At 47.7% G+C, this 22,369-nt stretch overlaps 1 protein-coding gene across 4 annotated transcripts in view; it reads right to left on the reverse strand.

Annotated features, from left to right (window-relative positions):
• The window catches only part of SLC2A9 (solute carrier family 2 member 9), a 236,975-nt gene that overhangs the window by 11,691 nt on the left and 202,915 nt on the right, over window positions 1-22,369 (reverse strand). For 3 of the 4 annotated variants that reach the window (XM_061191238.1, XM_061191237.1, XM_061191239.1), the window contains one exon: window positions 12,341-12,468. In XM_061191238.1, the coding sequence (XP_061047221.1) occupies window positions 12,341-12,468 (128 nt within the window). Of the gene's footprint in view, window positions 1-3,243; window positions 3,385-12,340; window positions 12,469-22,369 lie in introns of those variants that run through there. The other variant, XM_061191240.1, reaches the window with a different exon arrangement.

Consider the following 22,369-nt stretch of genomic DNA (forward strand, 5'->3'; position numbering starts at 1 on the left):
TGGGATGTGATACTTACAGGGACAGTCCTGGGAAAACTAAGACGAGATGGTCACCCTATATAGGGAAGGTGTGGTAGGTTGAATTGTTTCCCCCCAAAAGATATACTGAAGTCCCAACCCCTGGTACTTGTGAATCTGGCATTGTTTGGAAATAGTCTTTGCAGATGTAGTCAAGTTAAGATGAGGTCATTAAATCCAATCACTGGTCTCCTTATAAAAAAACACGGAGACACACACAGATGGAAGGCCATAGGATGATGGAAGCAGAAATTGGAGTGATACAGCCACAAGCCAAGGAATGCTGAAAACCACCAAAAGCTAAGAGAAGGGTATGAAACAGATCTTTCCCTCACAGCCTTTAGAAGGAACCAAACTTGCTAACATCTTGACTTTGTACTTCTAGTCTCCAGAACTGTGAGAGAATACATTTCCATCATTCTAAGTTTTTGGGACTTCGTTATGGTAGCCCTAGGAAACTAACACAGAAGGGGGCGTGTCCAATGGGAGCTCAGTGCTTTCGCTGGAGTCCTCTGGGAAAGCGGACCACACATCAGAGTTGCCCTGACACATACGAGGAGGGGGCAGCTGGGTTATTTATCCTCCAACAGATGAGAGAACTGAGAAAGCTGAGGCTTGGAGAGGTTAAGAAAGTACCCCAGGGCCCCTCTGCTAATGAGTGGGTTAGAATACTGGTTTGATTCATGCCAATCTCCAGAACCAAAGTGGCCCAGATATTTTTTTCTGAAGAAGTTCATGCTCCTTGCAAGCCTCTGTTTGGGTGTTGGGACACATTTGCCACTGACACATTTTGGAATGAGTGAAAGGACCAAAATGCGTGAGCGACAGTGCTTGCTGGCTATTATGGGTGGAATTATGTCCCCTCATGATTCATATGTTGAAATCCTAACCCCTAATACCTCAGATGGATTGTATTTGGAGCTGGGGTCTTTAAGAAGTGATAAGGTAAAATGAGGTCATATGGGTGGGCCCTAATCCAAGACGACTTGTTTCTTAAAAGAAGAGATTAGGACCAGACATACACAGAAGGAAGACCATGTGAGGACACAGGGAGAAGACAGCTGTCTACAAGCCAAAGAGAGAGGCCTCAGAAGAAATCAACCTTGCCGAGAGCTTTGTCTCAGACTTTTAGCCTCCGGAATTGTGATAAAACAAATTTCTGTTGTTTAATCCCCCCAGCCTGCGGTACTTTGTTATGGTAGCCCCAGGAAATGAGTACGGTGGCTTTTGATTATGGCTGAGGTGGCTCCCAGAAGGGCTGTAGAATGGAAATGGTTCCTTTACGGAGTCTGCAGCAAGCAGCAGTTGACCCCACGGGAGGGTCTGCGTGGGGTGAGGGGTGCGACTGCCAACTTGTAAGTCCCGCATTTCTCCAATGCCTTCATCACTGCCAGTGGCAGCCCCAGGAACCTAGCAAGCTCCCGTCCAGAGACGAAACTTAAGCATCACTGCCTTCCCCAGTTTGGGTCAGGAGGCTGACGTTTCCCCAAATCTACATGTGGCCACCTGACTGTTGTGTCTCCATCAGTGTGTCCGGCGGGGCCATTCAGCTCGAGTCAACAGTCATAACTTCAAGGTTTCCTGAACAATCCCTGAAAACCCAGAGGCCCTGGGGATGCCCCAGCTGGCAGGAACTCTGCTTTCAGAGGGAGTTTGCCTTAAAAATGCCCATGGACATAAGGAAATGCTCATGAGATCATGCTGGGTGAGAAAAGCAAAAACCAAAACAAAAAAAATAGGTTCCAAGTTTTATAAATATGAAAAATTACATATATTTGGAGGAAAGGAAGGAAGCAGCATCATTAACCCGTAACATGGGTGTTTTCACTTCTTTTTCTTTATATTTTCATAGTTTCTATAGTGAAACTTAGCCATTTATAATTCATAACTTTACAGGAAAAAAGGAAAAAGAGGAGGGGGAAGAGGAGGACACAAGGATGAGTTAATCATATTCCTTGTCTCTTGGCATACTATCATTACTGGACTGGGCAACTTTCCTCTCTTACTTATATTTATTTGTTTTTCCTCTTTTTATCCTCATCTTCTGCTCTCATTCCTTTTGCCCTTCAGTGGTCTCCCCTCAACTCTAGACAAACTCATGTTTAAGTGTTTGATAAATGTTCTTAAAATCAACGTATCCTGTCTGTCTATATATCTATCATCTATCTGTCTATATCTATCTATCTATTTATCTATCTATCTTTCTATCTATCATCTGTCTGCCTTTTTGTTTGTGAAAATCTGTATTGTTGTTTTATGTGTGTGTTTTAAATTTACATAAGTGGTACCAGGCTACAGACTCCACTCTGTGCTTTACTTCTCTCAGCACTGGGTTTAGATTCATACACGTGGATGATGAAGCTCTAGTTCCTTGCTTTCACTGCAGCATAACTGTTTTGTAGTGTGTATCTACTATGCTTTATTTATTCTTTTCCCCAAGGGATGGCTACTCAGGTTACCTTTAGCCTTTCGATGCCACAAACAGTGTTGTAGTTAATATCCCTGTACAGTCTATCTTATGGACTTTTGCAAAAATCTCTGGGTAGAATTTTGGGTCATAGTGTATATGGATACTTAATTTGATTAATTGGCATTAGACTGTTCCACCAGAGGTCTCCCATTTCCCTAGGTCTTTGTCAACATTTAGTGTTCTCCAAATTTCTAATTTTGACAATTGGGCAAACAGTTGACTAACTGTTTACAGAGGTATGTTATTAGTGTAGTTTGCCTTTATTTGATTTAAACAAGTTTAAAGCTTCTCTTCCCCTGTGTTACCCTTTAGGCTTCTTGTCTGGGAACTGCCCTTTCTTATTCTTGATCCCCTTTCCTACAGGGACTCATGTCTTTTTATTGTTGACTCGCAAGAGGTCCTTACTACTCTAGGAGTTAATCCCTGATCAGTTTTAGAGGTTACACATGGCTTCTCTCACCCGCTTCTGCGGCACCCTTGAACTTGCTCCTCCTTTTTGGGCAGAAACCCGTGATTTTGACATAATTGGATCCGTCCCTTCTCTCCCCATCGTTTGTGCTTTTAGGGGTCTTGTCCTTCCCCAGCCTGGGTCACAGAGATACCTTCTTACTTTGTCTTCTGTTTAATTTTTAGTTTTACTTTTCACATTTCGTTCTTGAATCCATCTGGAATCTTTTTACACATTTTATCTATTTAGTCCCTGCTCCTTCTTTTTAAGTTTGAAAGTTTTTGCTTACACAAAGGGTTCAATGGATAAAACTGTTAAAAAAAGTTGCTGACCTATAAAATGCCCTCTCTATAAATAGGAAGGAAGAAGGGACTGAATATTTTTGAAAGGCTCTGTACTGTTGAACTTCTGAACTGTGAAGCCAGGGTCACGTCCATGGACATCCTTCCTGGGAACAAACCGACAATCAATTAGCACAGCACTAAAGGGGGCAAGTGCGAAAGAGAAGGAACGAGCTGGGCTGAAAGCCAAGCTTAAGGATGAAAGAAGGCCTGACCATCAAGTGGGCTTCTCACGGAGCCCTTGTTGTATGGATAAAATCCTCTTTCCCCTCCTGATGATGCCAATGGCAGTGTTTAAATCGTAGAAATCTTCCGTGGACCAGTTCAGAAGTAACGATGCTGTGAGTTCAACTTTGAAGGCAGTGCTGCTGATTGGCTGACACTGGTCTGTAACTGCAGGTGATGAAGACCAAGGGTGAGTGAGCTGCCCCGATGGCAAGGTGACTGTCACCAGCTTGGCTGTCTGCCCAGCCGGGGTGATTCGTCTGGGCCCGGTACTGCCTCATGCAAGATCCTCCTCCCCAAACTGGATTTACTCTGCTCCTGACTGCTCCCTCCCCTTGGCCATCATCCTAATCCAAGCCTGAGCACCATTTCTCCTGCAGGTGACAGACAATCCCAAGCACCAGGTCTTCCCACCCACCAATCCAGCCTCCAAGCAGCCAGAAGCGTCTTCCCGAAACACAAACCCAATTTCTCCTTCCACTGCTTAGTATCCATCACTGTTTCCAATCTCTGCGTTGGGGTTCTCAACCACAGCTACCCATTAGAATCATCTGGAGCACTTTAAAAGGATCCTGATAATTCCATCCCCAACCACTGGCTCAGAATCTTGGTGATGGTGATGGTAAGTCCCAAGCATTAATCATTTATCTTAAACTACACCCCGTGGGTCTCATGTGCTTCCAGGGCTGAAAACCTCTGGTCTACAGGATCAAGTGTAAGTTCTCTAGCAGAGCATTCAAGGTGTAGTAGGGTCTACCCAACATTCACTGAAGAAATATCAAATGCCTGACGTAAAGACCTGGTATGCAATTGCTATTTGTATTTAGTGTATGAATGTCCAGTCTGTCTCCTGCTACTAGGCACGTTCAGGCCCTTTTGTAATCTAGCAGGAGCTCTATCACCCCAGAACTGTCACCATAGGACTCCTCCTGGGGGTCTCAGGACCACCCTGGGCTCACCCTGTGGGGCGGTAGTCAGGGACTCAGCATCACATCTGCCTGGCTTCTGGGCAGCCTCCGACCATGTGTCTCAGCCTGGCTTCCAAAACCCACCTGTACTTCCTGTAGTCAGCTATGCAATGGCCCTCAAGTATCTAGGTCCTGATATCCTGTGAATGTTGCTTTATATGGCAAAAAGAGACTTTGCAGATGTGATTTAATTACAGTCTCGAGATGGGAATATTATCCTGGATTATCTGGCTGGGCATAACTGCCATCACAGTTGCCCTTATAAAAGGGAGCCCGAGGGAGATTTGACACAGAAGGTGAGGCCACATGACCACTGAAGCGAGGTGCTGGCGTTGAAGATGGGGAGGGGCCAGGAGACAAGGAATGCAAGGAAAGTGGCCTAGAAGCTGAGAAGGCAAGAAAATGGAATCTCCTCTGGAACCTCTGCTGGGGGTATGGCCCTGCCAACACCTTGACTTTAGCTCAGGGAGACTGATTTTGGACTTCTGGCCTCCATAACTGTAAGAGAATAGATTTCTATTGTTTTAAGCCACCCAATTTGTGCTAATTTGTTATAGGAGCCCCAGCAAAGGCATACACTCCCCATTCCTCAACTCTGTAGTTCCTCCTTGCTGTCTCGAACCCCTGCACACCCCCTCCCCAAACTCATCTGCCAACCTGCACCTTCGTCATCTCTGCCCATGGCCTGTCCTACGCTATGACCTATCATGTATAATAACGCTTTTCAAGCATCGCACGATTTCCTCACAGTAGCCCTACGAGGAGGCTCTGTTATCATCCTCCATATACAGATGAGGAGCAGAGGTCTGGAGAAATCCAAGATCGCACAGCTTATCAACAGAGAGCGGGGCCTCAAACCCAGGCCCTCTGATGATAAATCCTGATCCCTCAACCCATTTCCATGCTTATTAAAGTGCTACAAACAGAGCTCCTAAAATCGGACAGCAGGGTGGAGGACCCATCCACAGAGTGACTGGCCTGGCCTCTCTCTCAGCACGTTGGAGCATCAGGCCCTTTGCTGGTCTTTTCCCAGCAGGGAGCCCAGGAGCAGGCGGTGGTGAGCAGGTCTGCTCAGCAGGCTGTACAGAACCAGTGTGGTCTGAATGCCAGGGAGAGCCGGCCTCCAGGGGCTTGACGCAGGATTCCTCGGGTAAGTAAGGGCGGTAGACATGTCCGCCCTGATCACCGGCTTCTACCCTAAATCGTCTCCCCCAAATAATGTGCTTGAGGAATTTGATCTGACCAAATCCACAATCATTTAGAGCACTGGATGGTGTCATTTTCAAGGTTGAATTAGCACCTCTCACCCTCTGCATGAAAGACTTTGGTCAAGATGTGTGACTCCTGGGGGACACCGTAGAGTGCAGTGGTCAGGAACGAACGCATGCCCTGGAGATGCATGGGTTTCAATCCCACCTCTGCCACTCGTTAGATTAGCTGCGCAACCCTGGGTAAGTGACTTAACTTTTCTGTGCATCCTTTTCTCCATCTGTGAAATGGGGCCATAATGGCACCTGCCCCACAGGGCTGTTGTGGGATTAAATGAATTACAATATGTACAGAGCACAGTAATTCTCAATCAGTGTCAGCTCTGATTGTTAATCTGGGTGGTTTCCTACTGTATTAGTGCCCTGTGGCTACTGTAACACATTATCATAGATTCGGTGGCTTGAAACAACAGCAATGCATTCTCTCAGAGTCCCGGAGGCCATACTTCTGAAATCAGTGTCACTGGTGTTAGCAGGGCCACGTTTCCTCCGGAGGCTCTAGGGGAGAATCTGTGGCTCGTCTCTCCCAGTTTTGGAGGCTGCTGGCATTCCTAGCTTGTGGCCGCATCATTCCAGTCTGCCCCCATGGTCACATCTCACACACTCCTTCTTTTTTTAAATTTTATTTTAAAGTAAAAAATTTTTTAAATTTTTATTTTTGGCTGCACCGCGCAGCTTGTGGGATTTTAGTCCCCCGACGAGGTATTGAAACCGCGCCCTTGGCAGTGAGACCGTGGAGTCCTAACCATCGGACCGCCAGGGAATTCCCCTCATATGCTTCTCTGTCCGTGTCACATCTCCCTCTGCCTCCCTCTCATAAGAACACTTATGATGGCATCTGGGGCCACCGTCTCAAGATCCTCTACTTAATCACTTCTACAAAGACAAGTTTTCCATGTAAGGGAACACTTGGAGGTTCCAGGGATTAGGACCTGATATCTTTGGGGGCCATCATTCAACCTGCTACACCTGGATTCACACATTCAGGAATCCCTTCTGATTTGCACCTGTGCTGGGCTGGGGACTGGGCTGTGGACACCAGAGGACTTTAGCTGGCGTCTTGAACCTGAGTGTCAACGGCTGGACGACCTTGGACAAATCAAAGACGTGCCCAGCCTCACGCGTCTCAGCTGTATGATGCCCCACAGGTGGCAGCACCTTGTGAGCTACACCCATGGGACTGAGATGTTTCTGTGCACCGGCATCTGTCTCTCACTCTGCTTCTAGGGAACCCGGCCCAGGACAGTGTAGTATCCCGTTTTATCCATACAACCACCCTGTGGACCATTATTTCCATTTTAATTGAAATGGAAACTGAGACCCCCTAGGAGTGAGGGGACCCAGGGGGTGGGCTACTGTGGGTGCTCAGCACCGCGTCGTGGCTCAGAAGGGTCTCTGTGGCTTTACTGCACGGTCACGTCCACCACCCACCCACACGACCTAGGTGTGCAGCAGGAGTGGGAATCCCTGTGGCCAATGCCAGGGTGGAACGCTTGTGACTGATGGGTTGCTACTCCTGACAAAGGTAAGTCTGTCCCAGCGGAGCGGGCGGGAGAACGGGACTCACTATCCACCAGCAGCCGGAAGCAGCTGCGCAACAAGGGTGTGTCTGCGGTTCTGATGTCAACGATAAAGCTCGGCATTTACACTGGAGTCAAGTCCTCATTTATATCGGACCGCCAGGGAATTCCCCTCATATGTTCGGCCCAAAAGTTCGACCTCAGCATCTAAGCTCTCCCACGACTGGGGACGAATCTTCCTGCCTGGCCCTCCTCCCGATAATACTCCTTCTACATCCCAGCACCCTTGGCCACTCTGGACCACTTGGCGCCTCTACACTCAGGATTCACCTCCACAGATCCGAGCCTTTGCTCACGCTGTTGCCTCGGCCTGGGATGCCCTTCCTCTCCATCACCACGGATCTAGGTGCCCCTCAGGCTTCAAGGCTGCGCTCCGTGCCTCTTCTCTGAGATGCCTCCCGGGCCGACTGCTGCAGCTGGGATAACCTCCCTCTTGTGAGAACTGCTTGGTGTGAGACCCCTGGGGTTCATACCTGTCCCCTCCCACAGCCCACCACCGCCCTGGCTTACAGCCTCCCAAGGCTGTGTCCCCAGTCCCTCAAGCAATGCCTGGCATGTTGTAGACTTGGTAAGCGTTTATAGAATGAATGAATAAATGAATGAATATGTGCATTTTGAAGTCTAGGTGGTCTTTCGGGGGGGCGCCCTGGAGGGTCTAGAGAGACTGGGCTTTGAATGTTGGTCCTACTCTTCAGTAACAGCGTGATCTTGGCCCGGTCGTGACACTCAGTGTTATTTCAATGAGATCAAGTGCGTCCTGTGCCCCATTGTGGGTCCTTGACAGACACTACCTCCCACTCAGCCATTCATTTGGTCGAGACCAGGCCTCGGGCCACACATCTGGATACAGCATCGCTTAGGGCCCGGCCTGCAGGCTCTGGTCGTCTTGTTCCGGAGACAGACACAGAATTTCACCCTCATAGGCCCATAGTCTTGGCCGGTACAAGGGGGCGGGCTCTAAGGATTGGATTTGGAACGATGGAATCGCCCACCTCCGGCGGCCCTGAGACCCCTGTGTCCAGAGGACTCCAAGCGAAGGCTTGCTGACAGCCTGGCAGAGGGGCAGCGAGAAGATTCACGCACTCACAGGGCGTCCCCTGCCTACCCTGGGATGGGCCAGGTCCTCACAAGTCTCTTGTTTCCCACGAGATCCTGCCAGCTTTTCACGAAGTCCAGCAGACATTGCCAGGCAAGGTCAAGGTCAAGGTCAGGTGGTCCGTCTCTGATGTGGGACCCATGCCTCTCTCCAGCTCTAGCCCCAAATGCCAAAGGCAGTGATGTGATATGAGCCCAGCACCTCCCAGGGAATGGATCAGAGACCTGTCTTCCAGGCCTTCCCCAGCCACTTGTCTTTCTTTGCCACCCCCTGTTCTTCTCCCTGCATTGCCCCAAGCCCTGAAACCCAAGCTTATAAAGAGTGATTCTCCCAACCCTCCCATGACACCTGTGCCCCGACGTGTCTGAGAGGAAACAGCTGGTCTGGATGTTCTAAGATGGGCATGCAGACATGTATCATTTGTGCCTGATGGGACCTCGGCTCTTTGGGCGGGTGGCACCCCTTCCGCCCCTCAGCCCTTAAACCAGGCTGAGCCCTCCCTCGCCTTATTCCCCTGCTCCAGGCCAGGCTCTCAGCATCCCTGGAGCTGACTTCTCTATGAGATTATCCTGAAAGCGCGAATGGATGCATTTTTACATGTGGTGACAGTCTTAGCACGCGGCTCTTACAGGAGGGACATTAGAACTCTCAGAGTCCTGGTCCTACTTTGCCCTCAGAGACGTATCATGGCAGGGTGACCCAGCATGAGCTGTGACCCCAGGAACCTCTCAGGCTCCCGGGGTTCCCAGGCAGGTGAGTGCCGGGCTGGAAGTGAGCCAGTTGGAATGAACATGATCCCCCAACACATCTTCAAGGCCATCAGAAATTGGGTTATTGTGAAAGGAGTGTGAAACCGGTAAAAGCCCTGTGGGTAGAGGAAGAGTACAAGTCCGTGGCCATGACCATGTTCTTACTGAGCTCCGGTGCCTCGGGCATGTCTCCCAAGCCTGCTGAGCCCAACTTCCCTCCTCGAAAAGTGGGCTAGGGTCCTCATCAGGGAAGGACACAAACTTTCTGGCTCTTCCCCTTTGGGACACAAGGCAGCGTGCATTTCCCCTTAGGTAAGGTGTGGTTGTGTGACTTTCAATCACGGAAAGTTGCCCAGAACACACGTCACTGCCATGACAAGGTCTTAAATGGCAGGTGTGAGACCTGCCACATTCCCTCCACCTGGCATGGGGGCAGTTATTTCAGAGAGAAGGGTCCTGCCAGCCAACATCCCTGAGTCGGGAAGCTCTGGGGCAGAATCTCTAGTCTCCCCCTGCAGTGAACATTACCACTATCCCAGGTGGTTTAACACCACTGAGGCTTGGGGGCTGTTTCTTCCTGCAGCAAACCCCAGCCCATCCTGACTGATACATGGGGCTGATAAGACTTTCCATGTGGTGGCGTGACTGCACATGTGACCTGGTACATAGTAAATGCTCAGCTGTGGTCACTGTCCTCTCCTCTACCCTTTCCTCGACATGTAAGCCAGCTGCGTACGTTGAGCTAGCATGCACTGAGCATGAATCTGGGCCAGACTCACTAGACTAAGGAAATATCTCAAGGTAAATGCAGTACTGCATTTCTATTTGGGAGAAGCTGTGGATGGGCTACGATTTGCCAAATGAACAACGTGAAATAAAAGTCACAGAAATCCAATTTCAGCTGGAGACCTCTCTGAGCGGTTTGTGTGGTGTGTGTGTGTGTGTTTGTGTGTGTGTGTGTGTGTATGTGTGTGTGAGAGTGTGTGTTTAAAGATAAATTAACTACTCAACCCCAGGTCAAATGGGCTTTTAAAAGAGTCATCTGCTTATAACCAAAGGATTTTTCCTCCCGTGTCTTACCGGTGAGGGTGAGAGAAGGGGTTCAAACCTGGCTCTGTCATTTCTCTGAGCATCTCTCTGAGGCTTCTGGTCTGTAAAGGGAGAAATACAGGCCCTACTTCCCAACACTGACAGGGCTGAATAGTGCCTGGCACTCAGCAAGTGCTCAGTAAACACTAGCATTAGTGGCATGTCAGTGCTGTTAACTCCCAAACTGCAGGGGGAAAGTGAGATGCCCTTTTTTGGTCTGGGGGTCCAGAGGTCTTTCATGCCCCCCCAAAATCGCTCAGAAGATGTGGCCTACTTCCAGGACACATAAAGCTTAGTTGTGGGTTGTGTGAAGGCTCTAGAATGTCTCACTTAACTTGTAAGGGTGGTGGGGAGATGTGCGTTGGCAAGGAAGCGATTTAAAGTGAATTTTCCCCACAATAATGAATATTTTACTGACCCCCTGGCTCTGCTGGCTTTGAACCAAAGTGGAAAAAGCCATTTAAGGTTTGAAATCCATTGAAAAGACAACTTGTGTTCTGGGTCCAGCCGAGCAAAAGTGCCCCGAGGATGGAGTAAATGGACGAGGAGCGGTCTCTAATTCTCTGGTCCATGGCCTCCCCGTGGCATTTACGTTTCAGAGATGCAACGGCTGTAGCTAAGTCAGGATGCTTTAAAAGTTACATAGTGTGTCAGCCCCTAACTCTGAGACTGAGACAGAGTGGCACATGGAGAATGTTGATGAGGAAGAGGGGGCAGGGCAGAGCCACCGGGTTAGACAGTGACTCAGGACCTGGGGCTGACCCCGTCCGCTCCCTGAGCCTCAGCTTCTCTGCAGGATGGAGAGGATGAGAAACCGCAGCTCAGGGCTGCATGAGGGTGACGTGAATTCATAAAGCCACGTGCAGGGGGCCTGGTGCAGAGTAGCTGCTCTATAGCTGGGGATGCAGGAGTACCCATCACGTGGGCCTGCAGCTGGGCCACTGACCTTCACTCAGCCCAGCCTGCAGCAGAGTCTCTGGAACGTGCTGGGCTTGGCACTAGTTAATGAAAAGAGGAGGGTTGAATTAGGCCCTGAAACTGGATGGTGGGTTCCTTCTCAGAGGTTTCTGATGGATTCTCTCCTTCACCAGTGGTGTCACCTGCTCTCTGGGCAGCAGGGAACCCTCGTGGGAATTAGGGCAGGGAAGCTTGACCCTCCCTCCTGGAATGTAGCTGGGCCCCTTGCTCTGTGCCGAACACTTGTAAAGACCTTGTTTTTGTGTTCCTGGCCCTAGAGAACTCTGATATTATTTCTTGCCTCTCCTGTCTATTTTGTTCCTTCTGTTCCAGCCACACTGGCCTCTTTGCTGTTCCTTACACAGTCCAAGCATGGCCCTGCTTCAGGGCCTTTGTACTTGCTGTTTCTCTGCCTGGACATCTCCATTCCCAGGCTGCTCTCTCACTTCACTCAGGTCTCTGCTCTGATGTCACCTCCTTTGAGAGGCCTTCCCTGATTGCCCCACCTAAAATAGCATGCCCACCTCTGTTGTTGCTTCCCGTTTCAGCTCCGAGACCATGGAACACAGGCTTTAGTTCCCCTCTATCCTCATTGCCTGAAACAGTGCCGGGCACAGGGTAGGGGCTCAGTAAACATGTGTGGAATGGATAAGTGAGTGAATGAATAGATTCTTTATGCAAAAAGAACTTGTATCTGTTTCCTGAGTTATCATTCTCCTGTCAAGGGTGGTCACCCTTGGGACAATGACCCCATTAGCTGTGGTGATGCTGACGACAATGAGGATGCTACATGCATGGCAGGGTGGCAGCGTGCACTGGAAATATGACACGGACCTTGTCTCACACCAGGACGAATGCACTGTAAAAATGCAGGTTTGAGATTCTCACTGAGGGTTCCCTGCAGACCCTCAGCGATGGGAAGCCCACTTCTTTTGAGACAGCCCTTAGCATTTAGGAGCAGCTCCCGAACCATGCAGGAGGGAGAAAAAGGATTAAGGATTTAGGCAAACTACATTTTTCCCATCCTTGGGCCAGTAGAGTTTCCACTTGAGAGAGGCTCAGCGTCTGCGTTATGAATCACCCATCACTCGAAGGGGATCTCATGAGCGAGAGCCCCCTTGTTGGTCATACCTGAATGAACGGGAAGAAGAGCCCGACGGCAAAGTTGGAGAGCCAATTGATGGTTCCTGCCACGGTGTAGGCAGCTGGCCGCTGCGATTGCTGGAAGAACTCGCCGGTCAGGATGAAGGGGATGCCGCCTGCAACCAGAGCCAGGGCACGGATTAATCCCCCTGGGAAGGTCAGGCCGCCAGCACCCATCTCTACGTGGCAGCGGACCCCCACCCGGTAAGAACCGGCTCTACCTGGGAGAGGGATGCCTTTGGGAGTGGGTGCTGGAGTTACAGCTTGTAACCCCTAAAGGTAACATAAACCATTCCTCTGACCTGGCCTACCCAAATGAGAGATGATTCATCCTCTTGGCTTTGCAAATGCCCTCTGAATCAAGCTGTGCTCCTCCACAAATTGAGTACGATGTGTATCAACATGATGTACCAGGCAACTGACACTGAGTATATTGTGCTAGGAATGCTTATAATTTATCTTCAGAATAACTGAGTCAGGCAGGTATTGGCTACCATATTCCCTGGATGAGAAAACTGAAGCTCAGAGAGGTTACTTGACTTAGCCAAGGTCACTCAGCTCCTGAGTAGCAGAGCCAAGATTCAGGTTTGGGACTCAGACCTCCAAATCTCAAGGTTTTTCTGCTAATCGTTGCTTGAGAGGAGTCCTCCTTACCGCCTCTCGATTGGATGCCTGGTGGGCCCCAGTCCCTGAGTTGCCCCAGCACTGGAGAAATAGCAGAAACATCATTGTCATGGGGCGGGACAGTTCTTTATTTTGAGAGGCTGTCCTGTGTGATCGCAGAATGTTTCTCACCCCTTGCCTCCAGAAGCCAGGAGTGCCCCTCGTCACCATGGCAACCCAAACTGCTTGGTCACATTTCCCAGTGCCCTCTGGGCACCACACCTGGCTGAGATTCTCTGAGGTCTGCACCCTCCCCCTCCCGACTGTCCTGCTCAGCGAGACTCAGGATTGGGCCCTGTGACCACGTGCAGGACCTGGGGTTCAGGCTGACAGCTCCACCCCCCCGCCGTCCTCAACAGGAGTCTCCACTCGAATCAGACCTACACCTTGGAGGTCCACAGAAAAGACAGGATGGGTAGTAGAAGGGGAAACCCTGAGGGCCTTTGCCCATCTCAGTTTGGGAACCACTAGGCTCCTTTCACTCATTCCATCAAGATTCGGTGATTATTGGCTGTGCTAGGTGGGGCTGGTCCCACAGTCTTGGAGGAGAGTAGCAATGCCCCTGCCCTCCTGAGACTCCCTCATCTGGTGAGGGAGACAAGATGACTTGTTTCTTACAAAGGAAGTGAAGGAACAATAGATAATCACAGCATGTGATAAGCACTGGAGGAAATGCTCAGGGCAATGGAGGGGGTGGGGATCTAGGTTAATAGTTGTGTGGAGGGCCCTCTGGGCAGGTGATGGTGGAGATGTGGCTTGAAGGAAGAGATGCAGCTTGTGAAGATTTGGGGAAGATCTTGCTAGATTTGGGGAGGATCATGCCGGTGGAGGGATGGGAGGGCTGAGACCCTTAGGGGTGAAAAGGACTGGGTCAAGGTCCAGAACAGAGGCCAGTCTGTCTGGACACCTGAGGGAGGGTAGAGAGGCATGGAATGAGGTGGCAAAGGTGAGCAGGGCCAATTAAGCAGCCTCTGGAGATCAAGGAGAGGGGTTGCCATTGAAGAAAACCAATGAGGGGGTTGAAGTAGGGGTTGATGTGATCAGTTTGCATTTTGTAGAGATCACTGCTGCTTGGAGAAAGGAGTGGAGGATGCAGGGGTGGATGCAGGAGGCTGTTGGGTTATGCAGGAGGAAGTGATGGTGTCTAGAGGGTTCAGATGGTGGCAGTGGGGATGGAAGGAAAGGGCCGAATTTGGGGATTCTCCATCCCATGGACGCAAAGCTTTTAGAGAGAGCACTGCACACAACCGCAACACTCATCATCAAGTTCAACCAAGCAACCCAAGGTCACAGAGAGGACCACCTCAAGTCTGTGTCTCTCCAGAGTTTTCACAACAATCACCCCAGCATGCTGCCAGCCAGTCTTGGACTCCACACCTCAAAAATGACTCAGAATGGACCACCCCCGACCCCTCGCTAGACTGTGAGGCCTCCAGGGCAGGCAGCATCTCCATTTGCCTGACAGAGAGTAGACAGGCGATTGATATTTACTTACTTGAATTAAATATTCAACATTTAATTTTGAAAAGCTTTGATATGCAGTTTATTACAAAAGGTGGAGTCTCCTTATCTTAAAGGTATCTATCAAAATGTGCAAGAACAATGATTGCACGTTGAAATGTGCTAAAACCAACCCTAGGTCTGTAGAGCATGTGATATTGCGTTGTTGGCAAGCGAATGTGTCACACACCCAGTTGGTCTTGCAGATAACACTGCTGTGAGCCTTGCTGCATATCCCAGGGGACAGTTAACAGCTATTCTGAAGCCTGAAGAGGGTTGAGGGCTGGTGTTTCACCTTCCCTGATTTTCCTAGGTGTGTTTTGGAAGCATCTGTGGATAACTCAGTTAACATTGGTGCACCAGCTTCCAATGGAGGAGAACATTGACGAACCTGCCACCTTGTACTTTCTTTGTGGCTTCAGGGCTGAGGCCATGACTTGTTTGTTGGTTATGGCTCTCCTCCCAGCACAGCACCTAGGACACACGTACCAGGTGCTCTGTAAAGGCTTTCAGGATCAGTGGAGGAATGATTAAGATACCCTGGGGTTCACAGGACATCTACATCAGGACTCTTCTCTCTTTCCTTCATCAGGCCTTCAGGTCACCCCCAGAGAACAAATATAAGCAACCATGAGGGTCCTACACGGCTCACTGTGCCGATGGGTTTTCATTTCCATTATTTCCTTTGAACCTCACAACCGAAGAAGGTGGTGAGGCATAGTGGGCTTGGGCTCTGTTGTCAGTAAGAACAGGTTGAAGTCCTGGCTCCATCAGATCCCTCTAGAATTCAGATCTCTCACATGTGAAGTATGATAGCAGGGACTTACTGCTGAGGGTATTTGTGAGGATTAAATGAACAATTGTGTGCAAGTACTTAGTATAAGTCTGCCCCATGAGAGGTACTCAATAAGTGTTACCTACTTAATAATTGTTAGCTACTATGATAATAGTTTAAAACTCCTCTGAATTATTTCCCCCCTTTTTATGAGTTAGCTGAAGCTCAGAGAAGGGGAGTGACAAGCCCAAAGTCTCTTAACAAGGAGTGATGATGATAATGATGATGGTGATGGTAATGATGATGATGGTGGTGATGGTGATGATGGGGTGGTGATGATGATAATGATAATGATGATGCTAGGGATAATGATGGTGATGATGATGTGGTGGTGATAACGATGCTAGTGATGATGATGGTGGTGGTGATGATGATGATGCTAGTGATAATGATGGTGACGATGATGTGGTGGTGATAACGATGCTAGTGATGATGATGGTGGTAGTGATGATGATGGTGATGATGGTAATGATGCTAGTGATAATGATGGTGATGATGGTGATGGTCTTGATGATGATGCTAGTGAGGATGGTGATAATGACAATGATGCTGATAGAAATGAAGATGATGGTGGTAATGATGATAATAGAGATAATGGTGCTGCTGCAGTTGCTGAATGATGGTGATGGTAACTATGTGACAGGCATTGGGAAAAGCATTTGACATACACTATTTCATTTAATTATCACTGCTATGTGGTAGTTACTACTATCTTTTTTTCCCATTTAACATATAAAGTAACCTAGGCCTAAGAAAGTTAAGTAATTTCCTCAAATCACATCACTAGTGGGACTCAAACTCAAGGCTGGATGACTTCCAAGTTTGAGTCTTAATTACTCCATTGTGAAGCAAGCAAGTGTAAGACACTAACAATCTTTAAAATATGTGAAAGGAACTTAGCAGTCTTCATGGTTTTATTTGAATGCTCTCCAAGTCCTGGAATTCACTTGTTTCTCTTTTGCCTAAAGGCAGGGGTGGCCTGATTTCCTGAGTCTCTCATGGTCTGTTTCTTTGAATCCAAGGTAAATGAGAAGGAATGGGGTTTGATATGGAAACAGAACAGGTTTCTTGCAGGTCCTCTATCTTTGTTTTGCTTTTCAAGATGAAAATAGTTTTATTATTTTTTTCTGATTATTATGAGTAATATTTGCTCCTTTTAAACAATTAAGGAAAGCATGCAGTATAGAAAGGCATAAAAAGAAAACAAAAGTCATCCCTAAACCTTCTACCCAGGATTGATCCCCATTTGTATTTTGGTACTTGGCAAATTGAATGTTGCTATAAAAAAGCCTAGAGCGAGTCTGCTATTTCTGCTTTAGTGATTGGCTTTTTCTGCCTGAAGCCCTGAAGAAATCTTTCCTTATCCTTGAAGTTTATAAACTCAACTATGGTGGGTCTTGTGTTGATCTTCCCATAACCATCTTTCTTAGAACATGGTGTATCGCTTTGACTACAGATTCAGGCTTTATTCATTTCTTAGGTTATACTTCTGAAAACTTCTGTTCTACATGTTGGATTCTTTATTCTGAGACAATTGTTATCCTTATGTTGGATCAACTTTGTCTCTCTTCTGCACCTATAGTCTCTCAAATGACTTTATTCTCTTGTTTTCTGCATAGATTCCTCACGCCCTGGGCAATCTCTCCCCTCTTTCTCTTCTCCCTTCCTTTCCTTTCTTCCTTCTTCCATGTGCCATGTTGGTGCTTTCCCCGTGCTCCTGTTCTCCTTTCCTATATGTAGAGTGAGGTGCTCCATCCAGATTTCCACCTGCTCTGATATGGCAAGTGATCCATCTTTGGCACTTTTTCTTTTTGTCTTCTGGGTTGTCTTGTCTTTCAAGTCACAGTTTGAGGTGTGAGTACTATCTTCCACTAACTTCTACAAAAGGTGGGAATGGGGTTGTAGGGGGAATGTGGTGAGGGCTGCCGGAAGCCCTTTCTGGGAGGTCTGGGCTCTGCTTTTTCTTTCCTCTGAGATTTTGTGAAGTGACCTGCAGAACCCATTCCACAGGGTCAGGGGGATTTTCTACTTCTGTGGGCTTGGACTGGTCTTCTCAAATTAGGACAAAGTCTTGGAAATTGAGAAGCCCCAGGGCCTTTGAGGTTTGCTGTGGGGGAAGGCATCTTTTTATCTTTCCCCAGGATTGCTGACTCACTTCCTTACTCTATTTCCCCCACAGATTAGGGTGTTAGTGAGAGTTCTTAACCGTTTTTGAATCCCCTTCTCTGGTTAGTGATGTTTCTGAGGAGTGGAGACCGAATTCTAGCCCCACACTAGAATTATCCTTAATTGGTGCAAATTTTCAAAGTCTATGGTATAATTTTTTTGTTTGGTTGATGGCTAGTTTTTTCGGTGTAAAGATTTGTTTGGTTGTTATTACTTTTTTTTTCAAAAAAAGTTTTTTTTTTTTCCTGCTCGTTTTGTTAGATATTTGGGGGAGGGAGATCCTATAACCAGCCTGTACATGACCGTATTTACCTGAAATCTCTTTATGATTAGGTTTTTAAAACCAAGGTATTGGTGTTCCTTTTGGTAGGTGTGTAGATTGCTGCTTATCTTAAAATTATATTCTTCAAAATTAAAGGGCAGTTGAAGACAATACTTTTGTGTAAAGGATTGTGACAAGGGAATGCCTTGTTTAAAATGATCTGTTTTGGGGTCTTTTATTTTGTGGACATTATTATTTGAGAAAAGATTTTACATGCCTGATCTCATTGACTCTTTCTTCACCACCAAACTATGAGTTATGAATTATTATTACAGATTAGGAAACTAAGACTCTAGAAGATGAAGGGCCTTACCTAAGTTACTAGTCCCACTTGTAAGTGTTAGAGTTGGATCTTTTGACCACAAACCCTGCTTTCTTTTGACTGCAACTTTCAGCTAAAAAGGATAGAAAGATGACCATGAATTTGTGCTGTTGTTTCCCCATATGCCTGGATACAGGATGGAAACAAGACATATTACAGCACTCAATACCTATTGCCTAATCATACAATACAACTTAAACACTGAAAACAAGCCCCAGTGATGACATCTCTTGGTCAACATATCTTGTTATCTTATTTGGCGATTATTTGTTATTTTATTTGGCTATCTTATTCTGGATTCCCCCAGAAGCAAACACTGACAAGTAGTTTATGTGTGAGTTGATCCTAGGAAATACTAGTAAAAGTGTGGGTAACTGAAGGAAGTGGATAAAAGATATGTCATCAACAAGTTACCACTGTGGGCAACCAGAGCTTACTCCAATTGGAGACCCTTGGGAAACTGTGGAAAGCACATCTCAGAGCCACCCCATCTGAGAGGCAAGGGAGCTGGGTATGGATCCACCAAACCTGTCAGTCATCGACCGAGGGCTGCTCTTCGGGCAGCACTTTTGGCAGCCATAAGATTGGGCTAAGTGACGTCTGTAGGCCCTCAGGGTAAAGGTGCATGTGGTGGCAGCTGTAGGTCCTACTGGGATGCCCTGAAAGGGTTCGGGTTAGGGTTAGAGGGGATTTGAGGAGGGACACCAATCATCTTTGCTACTGACATCTATTCTCCAGGCGTTAGACTTCACGATGGCCACTGCAATATGTATGTCTGAGTAGTTAAGTGTTTCTATCTTAGACACCTTAGTATTTGCTTCAGGAATGGGAGTAGAACGCCATGATTAAGAGCATGGGTGGGATGTAACACTATGGTTAGAGCATGGGCTGAGGTATCACACTATGGTTAAGCACATGGGTGGGGGTACCACACTGTGGTTAAGAGCATGGGGTAGGGTATCACACTATGGTTAGAGCATGGGGTAGGGTATCACACTTTGGTTAGAGCATGGGGTGGGATGTAACACTATAGTTAGAGCATGGTTGGGGATATCACAATAAGGTTAAGAGCATGGGGTTGGGTATCACACTATGGTTAGAGCATGGGGTAGGGTATCACACTGTGGTTACAGCATGGGGTGGGATGTAACACTATGGTTAGAGCATGGGGTAGGGTATCACACTATGGTTAAGAGCATGGGGTAGGGTATCACACTATGGTTAAGAGCATGGGGTAGGGTATCACACTATGGTTAGAGCATGGGGTAGGGTATCACACTATGGTTAGAGCATGGGGTGGGATGTAACACTTTGGTTAGAGCATGGGGTGGGATGTAACACTATGGTTAGAGCATGGTTGGGGATATCACACTAAGGTTAAGAGCATGGGGTGGGGTATCACACTATGGTTAGAGCATGGGGTAGGGTATCACACTATGGTTAAGAGTATGGGGCAGGGTATCACACTATGGTTAGAGCATGGGGTGGGATGTAACACTATGGTTAGAGCATGGTTGGGGATATCACACTAAGGTTAAGAGCATGGGGTGGGGTATCACACTATGGTTAGAGCATGGGGTGGGGTATCACACTATGGTTAAGAGTATGGGGCAGGGTATCACACTATGGTTAGAGCATGGGGTGGGATGTAACACTATGGTTAGAGCATGGTTGGGGATATCACACTAAGGTTAAGAAGATGGGGGTGGGTATCACACTATGGTTAGAGCATGGAGCAGGGTGTGGCACAAAGCTCCTGTCTCTGGTTCACTGCTGTAACAACCAAGCTGTATTGGACAACCGCGCCCCCTGGTGTCCACCACAAGGAGCCATCTGACACCAGGTCTATTCTTTCTCCTCTGTTCTTTCTCCTCTGGAGACAAACCTGATTGAAATTCCCACATTTCTACCTACTGGCTATGTAACCATGGGAAAGGACATCTATGGCTCTCAGTTTTTGCATCTATGAAATGAAGATAACACTACTTCCTACCTCTTAGTATTGTTTTGAGGATCAAATGCAGCCTGCTTAGCAATGTGTGTATGTCGTGTTCCAGCAAACACAGCCCTTGTTATTTATGCCCCCGGCAAGCTTCTCTGCACATTTTTTTTAGCTCCCTTCCTCCTCCTCTGCTGTTTTCTAGCTCTTGCCATGTACCTGAGAAAAATCTCAATTTGTATATAAAAGAAATAAAGGGCAACTGTCCAAACTTTTCTATAATTCATATTTATTAAAATTCTTCAATGGAACCACTATCATCAATTTCAAAAGCCCTTTAAAATGCCTAGAAATCCCTTTAAAAATCTCCATATGTGTGTCTGTAAGTCACATAACCCTTTAAATACATTTTCCCCTTAAGTACCAGCTTTGAAAAATAGCTTATTAAATTTTTTTAAATCAAATATAATCATTTTGAAAATTCTTTATGGTTAGTTTGCTGTGTTTCTTTCCCTAGACTTAACCTTGTTTGTCCCTTCACTCACCCATTTTCACCCAACATTTATGTACCAAGTCCTGTGCTGAGCATTTTCAGACTCTACTGGTCCACATTCTAATCCTCACTGGACAAGTGAGGAGATCAAGGCACAGAGTAACAAAGTGGCTTGCTCAAGGTGGAACAAGCTACAAATGATAGGCCTCGTCCCGAAACCAAGAGTTTCTGCTTGGGGGAAAAGACTCTCTCCCCTGCCCTTTCCCCAGGAGACATTAGAGAGAGGATAAAGGCAGGTTCCCAAACAGGTTTGTTTCACGATGGCAGGCGGGAGCATGTCAGCAATCAGTGAACACAGCCTGCAGCCTTGCAGGGAGCTGGCACCAGAACCCAGCCGGTGCAGGAAGGTGAGCAGTGCCCAAAGGGGCTACCCGCTCTGGAAGCTCCTTACCTCGGAGGATGCCTGTTCAGCCCAACAGAAGAGGCAAGGCTGTCCTCTTGTCTCTGGGGAGCTCGGATGTCCACCTCCTTGGAGCCCTTCCAGAGGTTCGTCCCATCCTGACTCTCAGTGGGCACCTCTGGCTCCACAGACCACATGTGGGAGGCTGTGGTCCTTCTCTAAGGCTCAGTTTCCCCACCTATAACCTGAGCACTGGATGAGCTATTTGAAAACTTAGTAAAGCCTGTTTACTCAGCACCTGTAAATTATGACCATGCTGAGGTGTCCAGGCTAGTGGCTAAGAGCACTGGCTTTGGAGTCAGATAAACTCTCCACTTACAGTCTGTGTGACCACAGCAAGTCATATGGCTCTCAATTTTCTCGCCTATAAAATGAGGATAGAGCTGCAGTTCCTACCTCTTAGCATAGTTTGGGGATTAAATGAGACAGTGCTTAGCAATGTGTCCAACATGTAGCAAAGGCTCAATCATAACAACTGCTACAATCTTCTCATCATTCATTCACTTAATACATGTTCTTTGTGTATCGACTATGAGCCAGATGCTGGGACATCCATGGTGAGCAAGAAGCAGGCTCAACTTCCACTTTCAAGGAGCCTCCAGCATCTGGGGATCCACTAAGTCAAGAAGGCCAAACCCATCACAAGATTAACGTTCTCCTGGACCACACCTCTTCAGAGCAATTTTAACAGTAAAAATAGTTCATGCGTTGAGTACTTCCTATGTGTCAGACTCTGGAAAAGCTTCCCCTTTGTGGAGTTTTAAATTATTTCAGAAAGGGAGTGATAAACTCCATAGGGATACAGCATCAGACATTGCCGGTCATGGATAAGGAGGAATTACAAGTCAGCAGGAGTCCTTGGCCTGAACTGAAAGAGCAAAGGCAGTTTGCTCCTTTTGTATCCAGAGATGCTGCAAAATCAGATACCACATGTCCAGCCCCATCCCCATCTTCCAAGTGGGGAGACTGAGGCCAGACAGATGAAGGGAGATTCTCCATGTCTCAGGATTTCCAAACTAGCCTGTCTGCGCTAGTCACTGTTCCCCTTGGGAATTCGTAGCTCCTGCCTACGCTGACTATTCCCACTGCTGGGAATGGCCCCAGCTTTGGACGTATTTCAGCGCACAAGGGATGTGGGCAATTTACTCATCATGGGCTTGGCTCCCAGTAGGTGATAATATATTTGTGATGGCATCTTTCTCCCCTTCCTCCCAGCCTAATCACAGCCCAAGCAGCTAAGCAGCAGAGGTCCTGACCCCAGCCTGTGGTCTCACCCGCATGGAGCATGTCTCCTAAGGAAAGGGAAGGGAGGTTCCT

This window comes from Eubalaena glacialis, chromosome 5 (genome assembly GCF_028564815.1).
Source record: "Eubalaena glacialis isolate mEubGla1 chromosome 5, mEubGla1.1.hap2.+ XY, whole genome shotgun sequence".
NCBI classification, from domain to species: Eukaryota; Metazoa; Chordata; class Mammalia; order Artiodactyla; family Balaenidae; genus Eubalaena; species Eubalaena glacialis.